We start from the raw sequence: 13,659 nt of genomic DNA on the forward strand, positions 1-13,659 counted from the left end.
TTCCTCTATTTCAGGTTTATTTTAGAAAGTAAAAGCAAAAACAAAACCTAAAATGAAAAAGTCTATGGGTTTACTCAGAAGAGAGACAGCAAATAAATAGAGTGGAACTGATGAGACACATTGATTGATCAGGTAGGAGGCCAAGACACTGAAATAATCTTTGAGAAAGTGAAAGTCTGAATCTCCAGTCAGCAAGAGGAATGAAATGAATGGGTTGCTGGGCCCTTCATTCTTCAGTCATAAAAGCACACTGGGAATTATGGTTAAAAAGCAGGGCACTTTCAGGTGCATTTATTCATAAGTATTCCTAGGTGGACCCTGCCCTCAACACCATTGTTTTGGTATGTCTTCTCATCCCTAGTCCGGTGGATGGACATGCTTTACAAGTCTTCCCAGCCCTTTTCTTATGATAACAAGGCCTCTGCTCTTTATCCCAGTATGGTTTCTATAAATCTGACTACACTTTATCTGGATTTAGGTATATTATTCCTCCATTTATAATTTTAAGCCAAGACTGAGAGGTCATCTAGTTTGAGAAGGAGTCAAAGGCAGAGACGCAGGATTGCTTGGATTCCTTGTTCTAGTTCTTCATAAGCAGTATCTTCTCAGGAAGTCCTGAAAAGATGCCTTCTGAGGACCCTTACACAGTGTTTTTTTCCCCATCATGCTATGCCATCATTCTGAGATCTAAATTAGCAGCTTTTAGGTGTATAGCTATTTATTGTACATCTTCAGGGGGCTTCTTTTTCTGTAGAAAATCTGATTTATGTGTTTTGTTGCCCAATATTAAGGGATATTCCCACAAATGACATCATAAATAAATGACCTCATTAGGTTTGAAATCTCCCGTGAATGTTTCTCATTGCCAGTATTTCTGCTATAAAATAACTTTTATGAAGTAATCCATGTGCAGAAAATCTTGTACAGAATGAGAGGTATTCTAGGGAAGATCTAGTTTGAGCATATCATTCAAAATTTGTGTGATGGAGCAATTAAAAAAACTCTGGCAATGATCATAAAACCATTACAAACATATTGAATTGCAAAAACCAAATATAGGAGTTTGCCTGAAACTAAAAGATAAATCTTAGCCAATAAAAAGTATATAAAGAAAGATTGAATGATGGAGACAACCAATGCCTCAAGATGATGAAGGACAAGGGCTGAGAATACAGTTCAGTGATGGAGCACCTGCCTAGCATGCAAGAGACCCTAGGTTCGATCCTAGCACTAGCAAAAAAACAAAACAAAACCGACAAGAGGAAAAGCACAGCAATTATTTCTAAGATGGAACACATGGCTAGCGGGACTGAGAGGGAGCATATTAAGTAGTCAATTCTTTCAGCTTGTTGTATTCTTCTTGGTAGAGTACTTTGTAATAACTGCTTGGTGGCAGATGAGAAATGCATGAATGTCACTCCTGTTTTTACACTGATGTCATACCTCACTTATTAAATGAGTTAACCTATGTTTCAGAAACAAGTGCCACAGGCATATTGAGTGTGTGAGTGACCAATGGTGGCACTAGAATTTCTGCATTCAAGCAGCTAAGGAGTAGCAGTGTGGCTTGGATTGATGGCACATTGGCATAGTTAGCACATTTTATTAGGTTTTTTTTTTTGTCCATTGTGGGGCTTGAACTCTGGGATTAGGTGCTGTCCTTGCGCTCTTCAGCTCAAGGCTAGCATTCTACCACTTGAGCCATAGTGCCACTTCCGGTTTTCTGGTGGTTTATTGGAGGTAAGGGTCTCATAGACTTTCCTGCTGGCTTTGAACCTCGATCCTCAGATCTCAGCTTCCTGAGTAGTTAGCATTACAGGCATGAGCCACCGACACCCAGCTTATTTACTTAGTTTTTATTTAAATGCAGTCATCCCTTCTTAAGTAGGTTCTGACTTTGTTAATTATGCAAGATAATGATGTGACAGAGAGAAATGTTGCTTGATGATGGCTTAGAATGTGCAAGAAACTAAACAAGTGATTTCTTAAAGATGTATTTGGCTGTGTGGCTATTGTAGAGTGAGCTTCATTTCAGAGATCTGCTTAGGGTGATTATGAAGACAAAACAATTGGGAGAGCCTGGGAGACCTTTCCCAAGCATGTTTGCCTGTCTCAAATATAATTCCTCAGCAGAAAGCTACAGTTACAACCTCTGTAGAACCAGTCATTCTGCTCCAAGTGTGCTTCTGAGACTGTGTCAGTGAGAAATCTCTGGAGTGTCAGAAACAAAGTCCAAAAGGGACAGGTGGGAATCAAGAGCTTGTGATAATGTAGGAAGGAGAAGAAACCCACATCAGGGAAGATCCAGATATGGTGCTCAGCAGAGTCAACCTCGCAGTTTTCTAAACAGTTCAGGAGGTTAACAGATGATGAGGTGGTGTCCTGTTAGATGGGTAAATTCATAGACTTAATCCCTCAATTAAATCTCAGTGAATCCAAGACTTCTCCCAAGTGAATTTATAGACTCAGGGAAACTGACATAATTCACTGGCATCTTGAAATAAAAAAAAAACCTCACAAGATTTTATTCAGCCATTCTTATTCTCTTAGGCATTATGGAGTTGCTATTATTGCCTTTGGAAACATTGGATCCTGAACTTTGGGGGAAATCATTTTGTACAATGTTTGATTTAGTGAGAGTGATATTAGCTTGTATTGGATATTTGTGTGGTGTGGAGTCAGTGGTGTGATGATCTTGTGTGTCCCATTAAACTCATGGAATACTTTAAAGGAAGGGCTTATTCAACTTTATTGGACTTGAAGGAACCGTACCTCATTTAGCAAAAAAACCCCCACAGGTTACAGAGGCTGAAGGAAGCTGACTTTTGAGACTATGTGGTATGACTCTCTGAGACAAGCAAAACTGGAAACTGAGAAGGAGGCATTTTGAGTCTAATGTCTTTGGATTTTTAACACACAAGGGTGAGACAACTTGTCTTTAGACTTTAATTCATTTGGACTTTACTTACAAGGGAATTTTATTTTTGGATTTTTTAATCCCTCCTTAGAATTTAATAATGAAAAGATTTTATCTTAAGATTTGGGGAATTTATGTGTTATTGACATTCATTACTGAATATTGTCATTTAATTTCAATGCAGAACTTTTGATGGAACTATATCAGAGAATATGGCTACAATTAATTTGGGTCCAGAAAATAATAGGGAGCAAATTTTCTCATGGACTTATAGTTAATTTAATTAACCTATTGCTCTGACTCACATTAACTAGCAACAGTCATGATGGATTTTAAAAGAGTACCAACGATCGTCTTATCTTTGGTCATTGATTGATCCTGATGGATAAAATGAACAGAAAGCAGAGCTATTTTTGGATAAAATGTTTATACCCTACTCTTTGATGGAAGTAGCCTTAGAGAAAACTCCCCGGCCATGTTTCTCTTACATGAATTCCTCTTTCTGGAATAGGGGAGATAAGTAGTGCCCTGCACAGTTCTTCTCAGCTCTGCTTTCAGTGATAGCAAATGAGCATCTTGAAACCAACCATAGTGGGCATATTTACACCACAGAAACTTACACATCAGGGGTTTTGTACCGGAGATCTGGTTTACCAGTAGGCCCCTGGGAAGAGAGACCTATCCATTGATGATTTTGGGATAACATACTGAACTCATGCAAGTCACTCCGTCCTGCTTTCCCCCTATTTGTCTCTCTGTCTCTGTCTTTGTCTGTCTGTCTCAGTCTGTGTGTGTTGGAGGTTTGTCCTGCCTGATGATAACAAATATTTGGATCTGCTTTGGGACATGTGGCAACTTTGACAATTTAAACATTGCTCCAGTGATGGGAAGTTAGCTGATCTAGCATGACCTGGGACTAGGTGATTAAAGCTGTCATTTCTAGGTATAGGTATTAAGCCATTTTTACCAACCAAGTCCCTTTGGGTTTCAAAATCTCTAATTTCTATTTCTCTGACTTCTATATTGGTTGAGAACACAGACAGCAAGGGAATCAAGCAGTGCACTGACACACGTTTTGCAAACTTCAACATTCCTACTTCCTCCCTTGAGTAGTTTGGAAGGTGAATGTACTTACATTTCTCTAATGGTTACATAAAAATAGTCTTGTGTTTTACAATTGTATTTTTATTTTGAAAAATGATCCTACTAAGAATTAGAAATTGTATAATATATGTGTGTGTGTACCATACACACACACACACACACACACACACACACACACACACACACACACACACACACACCACTCAAGTAATTTGAAAAAAGCTTTATCTTTTGTCCCAGAGGCAAGCATGGTAATGAAATGATGTTGTATTTCTTACAGAGTTTGAACACAACACGTTTCCTTAATGATTTTTTTATTTGGAATAGTTTTAAATTTGTAGATATGTTGCAAATATAATATAGGGGTTCCATTAGCTTTCCATCCAATTGCCCCTAATAGTAACGTTTTACATTGCCAGGGCACACTTGTCAGAGCTGAACAATAGCATTAGTCCATTACTGTTAACTAAACTCCAGTCTTTCCCCAGGTTTCTCCATTTTTCATACTAATGATCTTTGCCTGTGTAAGGATGCAATGCAGGATCCTGCATTATATTTCCTCATGTGTCTTTTTAGTCTGTACTGTGACAGCTGCTAAGATTTCTCTTGTTTTTTCATGACCTTGATAGTTTTGAGAAGTATTTGGTTTTGTCTGATACATCTCTCTATAGTAGACTATGTTTGGAATGAATTATTCATTGTTTTTAATACTTATAAGCACAATAGATATCTAGATATGTATTTATGTATGCTGTAGAAGATTGTTTTGATTTTTTGGGGGAGTATGGTTGTGGGGCCTGAACTCTGGGCCTGGGCACTGTCCCTCAGCTCTTCAGCTCAAGGCTAGCGCTCTACCACTTGAGCCACAGCGCCACTTCCGGCTTTTTTCTTTTTGCTTATGTGGTTCTGAGGAATTGAACCCAGGGCCTCATGCATGCAACGCAAGTGCTCTACCACTGAGCCACCTTCCCAGCCCCGATTGTTTTGAATTTTTAAAATTGAATGTGAGATATAATTTAAGTAGCTTATCATAATTTAATATTACTTTTGAGATCTATCTTGTTTTGAAATACACTTGTGCTCCAATATGATATATGTATTCCTAGAAATCTTCCTGGTGTGCATAATTGTGCATTAAAAATGGCAGGGCTGGTGGGATAATTAGATCCATAGATAATTAGAGGCAGGCCATTCAAAAGCCTATGCAACAGTGTATCAGAGGCTTAATATGAACATCCACAGTCTGATGGACTTATGACTGTAGTGTAAGCTTCACAGATACTTTCACCAGTTTCACAATTAACGAGGCTGCAGCCTTTCAGTCCAGGGCTCTTATCACCTCCGTTGAGATGTCTTTCTTTGAAGGGCTATCATTTCCCATAGAGGCTGGATTCATCAAAATTTAAAATCTGATTGTCTTTCAGTCATCAACAATTATTATTATTATTATTTAACACAGAGAGAAATGTCTTGGCAGTGTATTCTTCAACACTTGCAGCATTACAATATAGCTTCACTGTGGAATGCAGAGCAAATTTCACAGCTACCAAACCATGTATCATTATGAACGGACAGCGCTTAGGCAGACATTTAAGCTTCTTCATTAAGACCTTCGCATATTACAAAGGATTTCTCTTTAATCGTGAGAAATTATGGTCTTTGTTGCTTCATTGTTCACCTGTTGGGAGAGAAGACATAGGAATGAACACAGCCTCTATGTTCTATTAACATCATTCTTTAATTTCTACATCTATAGTTTACATATTATAATGAAGCATGTCCCCATTTGCACTTGATTTGTTACAAAACAGGATGGATATATATTTTTCTTTTTAACTGAGACAAATGATTCCTTCATAATTAAGTATTTTCTCAATTGATGGACATTTAAATTTCATCTCCTGCCCATCCCCACAACAAGCAAGGCTGTGAAGAATTTCCTTATACATGTCTCAGATGGAGTTTTTGTAGGTTATATTCCTAGAAATAGAACAGTAAGATTATAGAGAAAGGACATATTTAATAGAACACCTACATCAATCTAAGGAGTGTTAGTATCTCTAGGATTTTGAGTCACTCAATGTATATGATAACCTTCCCATTTACTCATTTTATATCCTTAAATATTTTATAATAATCTCTAAATCAAAAGGTCCATTTCTGTTAGATTTACTTCCAGGTTTCTATGAGTTATACTGGTATTGTGTCTGGGATCTTTCACATATTATATTGCCTAATTGATTACTTTTATGGAAAAAGATATTTTAATGTGCTTTATGATTATTATATTTTATGCATGTATGGTATAATGTATTTCATCAGCTGAATGAGAGAATGGATAAAATTTTTAGGGTTTCTGGAGACAAAGAAAGAAGTAAAGTAGGCATTTAGAAGCGTGAATTAGGTAACAACTGTAGCAAGATTGCTAGGCAGTGTAGAGGGACAGCTTGAATTCTATGAATAAAAGAAATACAAGTCACTCAGAATCCTCCCTAAAGCTTCATATATTCAGAAAACAATCTGAAGAAATTCTGACACAATGGTACATTTGTGATTAGATACATGTTTTCCTAGACTGAAGATCTTTGAATAAATATACTCAACTGGCCAAGAAAAATTTGTTCTTGGCTCAGGGAATGATATGTTTGTTTTCTTCATTTCCTAATCTGAAAACAAGCAGCTCCTGACAGGGGTTAATGATTATGTCCATCTCCATAAGCTGTCATCCTTCCTCCACCAAGTGAACTCTATGAGTTGGGTAGTATTAAAGATGCAGGGATCGCATGCACATAGAAGGCCATTTGTGCATTAAATTAAGATCTCCCATTGTTCTCAAAGGATAGGGAGCCAAAGCGGAACATTGGGCAGTTTCTTCACTTTGAATTGGCAATTCAGTAGTCACAGGAATTCGTAATAAATAACCCACATTGATTTCTCTGTCCCAGAATGATTTTTGCTTCCCTTCCTACCAGAGCCCTGACATTTGCCCAAGAGGCAGTGTTAGAAAATCATTTACAAAGAGGTACAGACTCCTCTTTTGCTGTGGATATAAATCCAAGTAGGATAGGTAGGTGTGAGGCAAGGAATCCGGGGGATTTAGTTCCTCAGCTTTCAGACAAAGACATTTTCTCCAAGGGCATAAACCCAGACCTCGTAACCATGGCAGCAGGGATGATGGAGAAGCTGCTCTTGTGCTTCTTGGTCTCCATTAGCTTCTCTGATGCTTTTGGCCAGACAGGTAGGGGCTACTTATGCTATGCTAGAGATTTGGTCTGGAGGATAGGAGTAGGTGTGTAATGCTGTAGCCAGGAAAAGGGGTCAGTTTGTTTCTTGATCCCGAATTGTATTTGTAAATAAGGGACAAACCTTTTGATCTGATAACTTTTTCCTTTCTACTTGTTTTTCTGTCTCACAGACCTATCTAAGAAGGCCTTCGTATTTCCAAAAGAGACAGATAATTCTTACGTATCTTTGGAAGGACAGTTAACGAAACCTCTAAAAGCCTTCACTGTGTGCCTCCAGATGTACACTGAGCTGAGCAAGACCCGTGGGTTCAGCATTTTCTCTTATGCCACCAAGAAACAACCTAATGAGATCCTCATATTTTGGTCGAAGAATAGAGGATATGCTTTTGGTGTGGGTGGGCCTGAAGTATTATTCAAGGCTGCTGAAATTCCTGAGGCTCCAGTCCATATCTGTGCCAGCTGGGAATCTGTCACCGGGATTGCAGAGTTCTGGGTAGATGGGAGGCCCAGGGTCAGGATGAGTCTGAACAAGGGATACACTGTGCAGCCAGAGGCAAGCATTATCCTGGGACAAGAACAGGATTCGTTTGGCGGGAGCTTTGATACAAACCAATCTTTGGTGGGTGACATTGGAAATGTGAACATGTGGGACTTTGTGTTATCACCAGATGAGATCAACACAGTGTATGTTGGTGGGACCCTCAGCCCCACTGTTCTGAACTGGCAGTCATTGAAGTATAAGGCAAATGGTGAAGTGTTTATTAAACCTCAGCTGTGGCCCTGACACACTGTCTTGGGTCCTGAATGTGCCTCACGAGGATTTCACCTCAGGAGCCTTGTGTCTCAGGTACATGTTGCAAGCATTCTCCGTAAACAGGTCACAGAGGATGTAATTTAAGTATTTGGCTTGGGAACTTGTGAACTACATTGGGATGCTTTATCCACAAGAATCATAATTGCAGATGTTTTTGCTTATCTCTCTCTCTCTCTCTCTCTCTCTCTCTCTCTCTCTCTGTGTGTGTGTGTGTGTGTCCTGGAGCTAAAAATCAGGACCTGCGCACAGACTCTGAGTTTTTGTGCTTAAGGCTAGTGCACTATCACTTGAGCCACAGCTCCACTTCTGGCCTTTCAGTGGTTAATTGGAGATAAAAGTCACGCAGACTTTCCTGCCTGGGCTGATTTCAAACTGCCAGCCTCAGATCTCAGCCCTCTGAGTAGCTGGGATTACAAGTGTGAACCACTGGTGCTTGGCCCTATTTTTTTAATCGGAGGAATTTCATATATTATTTTTACTCTCACAGAGGTGAGAACATTGACACCCAGAAAGGAGAAGTACATTTTTGAAAAAAGTTACAAGATAAATACATCTTTGAGGTGGGAAATGTGTACTGGTCTTCTATCTAATTCTGTCCTCAGGAATTTACTGCCTCCCTTCTTAAAGCACTCTGGAAAAGCAATAAAAATTTCTGTAGCAGAAACAGCCTGTTTTTATTTTCTGGACAAAATGAGGCTTATAGATATATTATTTCAGTTGTTACTGCCAATGACTTAAATAGCAATGGTTTTATTTGCTTTCAGTGCTTTCTTAATTTTATATTATTTTGAAAACTCTTTCTTTGCATGTGTGAAACTGTGAGTTTCTTCTCTAACCTCACATTTCTAACCAGGCCAGAAGAGTGGACCAGTGAGCCAGGTTTGGTTTTGGTTGGTTACAGGTTCCTAGTAGGTCAAATTATCATCTTCCCAAGAATTGTGTTATGGACTTTGGTAAGGAACCTTGCTTTCCCTTGGAATTTCAAGATGAAGAATGGGAGCCATCTTGTGTGCCACATGGAGAGAAATGAGAGCAAAGAAACTATGTTAAATGAGAGGAGCTAAGAAGCTGACAGAGTGATGGATCCTTAGCTACGTTAATTCTCAGAATCAGCTTTGTCTGAAACAAAATTTACATCTAAACTTCCCAGGACTATGCATCAATAAAGCCCCTGCTTACTTGAGTGGATTTGAGTTTTCTGAAGTTGAGCTGCATTATATGTTGTGATTGACTTCTGTAGTGATGCTCAGAAACCAAAGCTTTCTGAGTTCAGGCTAATCTTTGCTGTCTTGCAAAAAGCCAACACTCTCTTCTCTGCTACCATCTACTGTAGAGATTCTCTCTGATACATACAGCCAGATAGCCAGTCTTTCATAGGAGTCAGATGTTGGAATTTTGATGTTGGGAGTCTAACTCAGGACTTTGTATATTCTCAGTAAGTGCTGTACCACTGAACCATATCCTCAGCTCTTGGATTTTGATAGTTTACACTATCATTATTCTAGTTTCAGGAACAAAACAGAAAGACCCATGAATCTGCTCTCCCATTCAGTGTTAAAATGCATTTACCATAGTCCACTTTGCTCTTTTTCAGAAATAGATTCCTCAAAGATGATGGCTGTGTTTCCTTTAGGGATGGACACCCATTACCATGACTTTTCAGAACTGGGTGGACAACTATAGTTCTTCCATAGGGCCAGATCCAGGGATGAAAGAAGGCTCCCTGCACAACAAATCATTATGTAAGTGAAAGGATGTGAAAGATTAACCACAAAGGTTCTGGGATTTGATTGTGCAGATATGAATTCTAGATTTATAACTTATCAGTGATCTCAAGTAGCATAACCTCTGTGCCTCAATTTTCTTATCCATGAAGTGAGATAAATAATAGTAATCTACTCAAACAGCTGAGTCAAATAAGATCATGCAAGCTCTCTTACTAGTTACTTGCTATTTTTATTATTAGGCTGTTGTATGTTGATCAGATTTACAGAGGATGAACAAAAAGCTTTAATTTATGAATATTGTTTCCCCCAATTGAACTATTAATAATAATTATTATTAGTGGTACTAAGATTTTTAAATTCAAGGCTTTGAGCTGGCTTTACCATTTGAGCTATACCTCCAGCTCTGTTTTTTGCTGGTTCTTTTGCATACGGAGTCTAGTGGATTTTTCTTCCTGGGAGGCTTTGAACTGTCATCCTCTAAATCTCTGGCTCCTTAGTAGCTAGGATGTCAGGCATAAGCTATCAGCACCTGGCTCTCATTGATTTTTTTTTTTTTGAGACAGGTTCTCCCTATGTAACTCAGGCTAGCCATGAACTCAAGCTATTCCTGATTCCCTCTCTTGTGTGCTGGGATTATACATGGGCATCAGGTTCTTACTTGATTTGAAAGCATTTAGGAGTGCATACATTAAGGAGGCACTTTCCTGTGCAAAAAAAGTGTAGGTGCAGATATTCTCCATTGTTGAATTAGGGCAGATCTCTTCAGCTAAGCAGAAGAGAAGTTGATGCTTTTTAAAATTTTTCCTAGTTCAAGAATGCATCCAGGAGATACGTCTTAATTAGAAAAGGCTATCCCAAATCTCCAGTCATGGGGATGAGCTAATATTTTCTTCAGAATTTAATTATGGGAACTTTGTTACACGATGTCTGGCAGACAGCCTCTGGCCCTAATAATTTTAGCCAGGAAAATTTTAACAGCTGATATTTGCATTCAGCAAACATTAAGAAACCTTAATAAAGTATTCCTCTGGTATTTAAATTTAAGTAATTTATCTTATTGGTGGATACCTCCAATGTAACCTTAGGTGGTAACTGATGAATTGTCATACTATATGGAGTTGTTAGATGTAATCCAATTAAATGTTAGATGACATATGCCATCCAGGATGAATGTGGTTTTGGCATGTTGATGCTGTCTTCCTTTTTTTGTGGTAAATGGGAGAATAATAGCAACCTACCATTAGTTTCTACCTGATGTCGATAAAGCCATGTGTTCAGCACTGGCTTTCTCAGGGCTCATGCATCTAGTTTTCCTAGCACAAGAGACAGGCATTAGAGTAGAAGTTAAAAAGACAGATGACCAACTAGTATATAAAACCTATTACAAAAAATGAGGCAAAACAGAGGCTGAGGCTCAGTGCCTGAAGAAAAACTATTGTGTGTCTACAGGCCAAATCAAAAAGATATATGAGCAGCATAGATTGGAACTTCTAGAGGCTGCTACATAATAGAACACTTTCTTTTTGTATCTGAAAATAGCCTTTTTGGCACAAGGTTAGGGTCAGGTCTGATCCAGATATAAGCACCTTAAATGGGCTACAATATGTTGATAAGTAGATCAGAAACATAAAATATCCCTGTGTCAGGCAGAAACACTGGAGCATTGATCAGTCCAACAAGAGGTAATTATAAAGAAGATATGGAAAACTGAGCTGTGTGGAGAGTCAGGGTTCGGGTAAGACCTGTTAGCCAGAGTCTAGGGGGAAAGACTAGGCTGCCTCAAAAGAAAGGGTGGGCTGGGTGTGGCGACACACACCTGTAATCTCAGCTACCCAGGAGAAGGTTGGAAGACAGCAGTCCAAGGCTAAAAAAGTCTCAGGGAGAAGTGCAAGATTTTATTTGAGAAACAAACTCAAAAGGACTAGGGGTATAACTCAAGTGGCAAAATACTAATGTGAGGCCCTGAGTTCACTCCCTAGGACTACAAACTATCAAAAAGACAGCCAAGGTGGTTCTGGTTGGGAATGGGTTTAAAGTTCTCATTGATGAAGTAAGTAGAATGTTAAATCTGTGAATTTGTCTGCTCCCCTCACCCCAAGATGTTTTTCAGTATCCTTTAGTTTGATGGGGGATATGCTCCAGGACAAAGAAAGCTACTGACTCCGATTACTTTTTTTTTTTTAAAGCAACAACAAAATAAGACCCAAATCAAGTTTTCTGAATATAGATTTCTGGTTTTTAGACTCTCAGGAACAGAAGAGAAATACTATTTTGATTTCTAAATGGCTCCATCCTGAGATAACTATCCTCTCATCTCAGTTGGGCTGGTGTTACTTGCTTGGGTTCCTTCCCTTCAGTTTTTTTCTCTATCTGTCACCTGTGTATGTTTGCATTTTTCCTGTACCAGAAAGTGAGTAACATGGGCTTGTTAACCTTTTCCTTCAGTAAATGCAAACTCCTTGTTCAAATTCCCTGGAGGATCTAGGCCAGTGATACATTGTGGTCTGGGATACATGTATCATTATTGCTGGGATGTTTGTTCAGGAAAAGTCCCCAGAAAGAGGCATGGTGAAAAGAAAATGAGCCAGGCAAAGAGCCAGGCAAAACAAGAAAGTAACTGTCAATGGGTGCAGATAAAGAATCTCACACTAGATTGCTTATGTTACCAGAATGACTTGTGATACTAGCTGACCTGTAGCCCTGAAACCTGTCCGACCCTCCCCCACCTGAGTTGATGATCACACACACACACACACACACACACACACACACACACACACACACACACACACCAGTCTCTGAGAATTCCTGAGAAGAACCCAGTTTTCTAGGGCTCACCACTTTTTTCTCTAAAGACTCCAATAAAAAGCTTTATGTCTTGACTTCCAGTTCAGTGAGCCTTCTTTAATCTGCCCACCTTCCTGTTGGAGGGTGGTGCTATTGCTTTGTTTTGCTTTGGCTTTCCACCACTAAACCTGTCCAACCCTCCCGTTGGTGCCATGGCAATCAGCTGTGTATGACTTCCCTCAAGGTCCCAGTACATTTTTGTTTCTCCTATTCATTTGTTTTGGTAAATTCTTTTATCAGTTCACAGCAACAAAGTCCATGAGAGAGTCTGTTGATTGTGGATGCAGATTCATTGACTTCAGAACTACTGGGTCCGATTCTCTGAAGTTAGAGCTCAGGACTATCCAGCATCACCTGGTCAGGGTGCTTTTAGAACTTCTACTTTCAAGCTTTCCCTGGAGCCTGGTCCCCAGTGAGCCTGAAGGCAAGTGGTAGTCTTTAAACGTGATGTCCTGTGTTTGGGAAACTAGTTTGCATATAGAAATTTTACTGAAGATTAACAGAATATTAGGCTGACAAGGCCTGGCTTACATTGCTGAGGTCTTTTGATGTGGACTTCTCCCCTATCTTTTCTGTGTCTGTGTGCTTTAGACATAGCCTTTTATTCTAGGAAGTGTTCACCAAAGGCCTGGAACCATGTGAAGCCTCTTCTAGCTGCATCTTTCAATTTCAGGTGCTAATTAGAGTTACCTGAGGAGCTTTAGAAACCCTAGTGGCACAGGCTTTACCTGATCACTATGCTTTATTCTATTTTTTTTTAATGTATCTAACTTCATATATTTATTTTCATTAGTGTTTCATAATTGTACAAGGGATTTTTATTATGGTGTTTTCATACATGTATATAATGTATTTGGTCTATTCACCCCTCTGTTATTCCATGGTAGTTCCTCTTCTCCCTCCCTTCCAATTTTAAAAGTTTTTAGTGGATATCATATTATTTTCATATAATGTACTTTGGTCTTATTTACTCCATCATCTTTTCTTTCCCTCTACCCTCCACTG

General features: G+C 39.0%; 1 protein-coding gene across 1 annotated transcript; it reads left to right on the plus strand.

The window, feature by feature from the left end:
* Positions 1-7,195: 7,195 nt before the first annotated feature.
* On the plus strand, positions 7,196-8,050 carry Crp (C-reactive protein, pentraxin-related). Its single transcript, XM_013030585.1, has 2 exons — positions 7,196-7,259; positions 7,437-8,050. The coding sequence occupies exons 1-2, from the start codon at positions 7,196-7,198 to the stop codon at positions 8,048-8,050; spliced, it is 678 nt and encodes a 225-aa protein (XP_012886039.1).
* The last annotated feature ends 5,609 nt before the right edge of the window (positions 8,051-13,659 follow it).

Source organism: Dipodomys ordii, unplaced genomic scaffold (assembly GCF_000151885.1).
Source record: "Dipodomys ordii isolate 6190 unplaced genomic scaffold, Dord_2.0 Scaffold131, whole genome shotgun sequence".
Classification (NCBI taxonomy): domain Eukaryota; kingdom Metazoa; phylum Chordata; class Mammalia; order Rodentia; family Heteromyidae; genus Dipodomys; species Dipodomys ordii.

Coding starts and splice junctions, on each gene's coding strand:
- Crp (XM_013030585.1), top strand. CDS start 7,196: ATGGAGAAGCTGCTCTTGTGCTTCTTGGTCTCCATTAGCTTCTCTGAT. Junction 7,260..7,436: donor TGATGCTTTTGGCCAGACAG/GTAGGGGCTACT, acceptor TCTGTCTCACAG/ACCTATCTAAGAAGGCCTTC.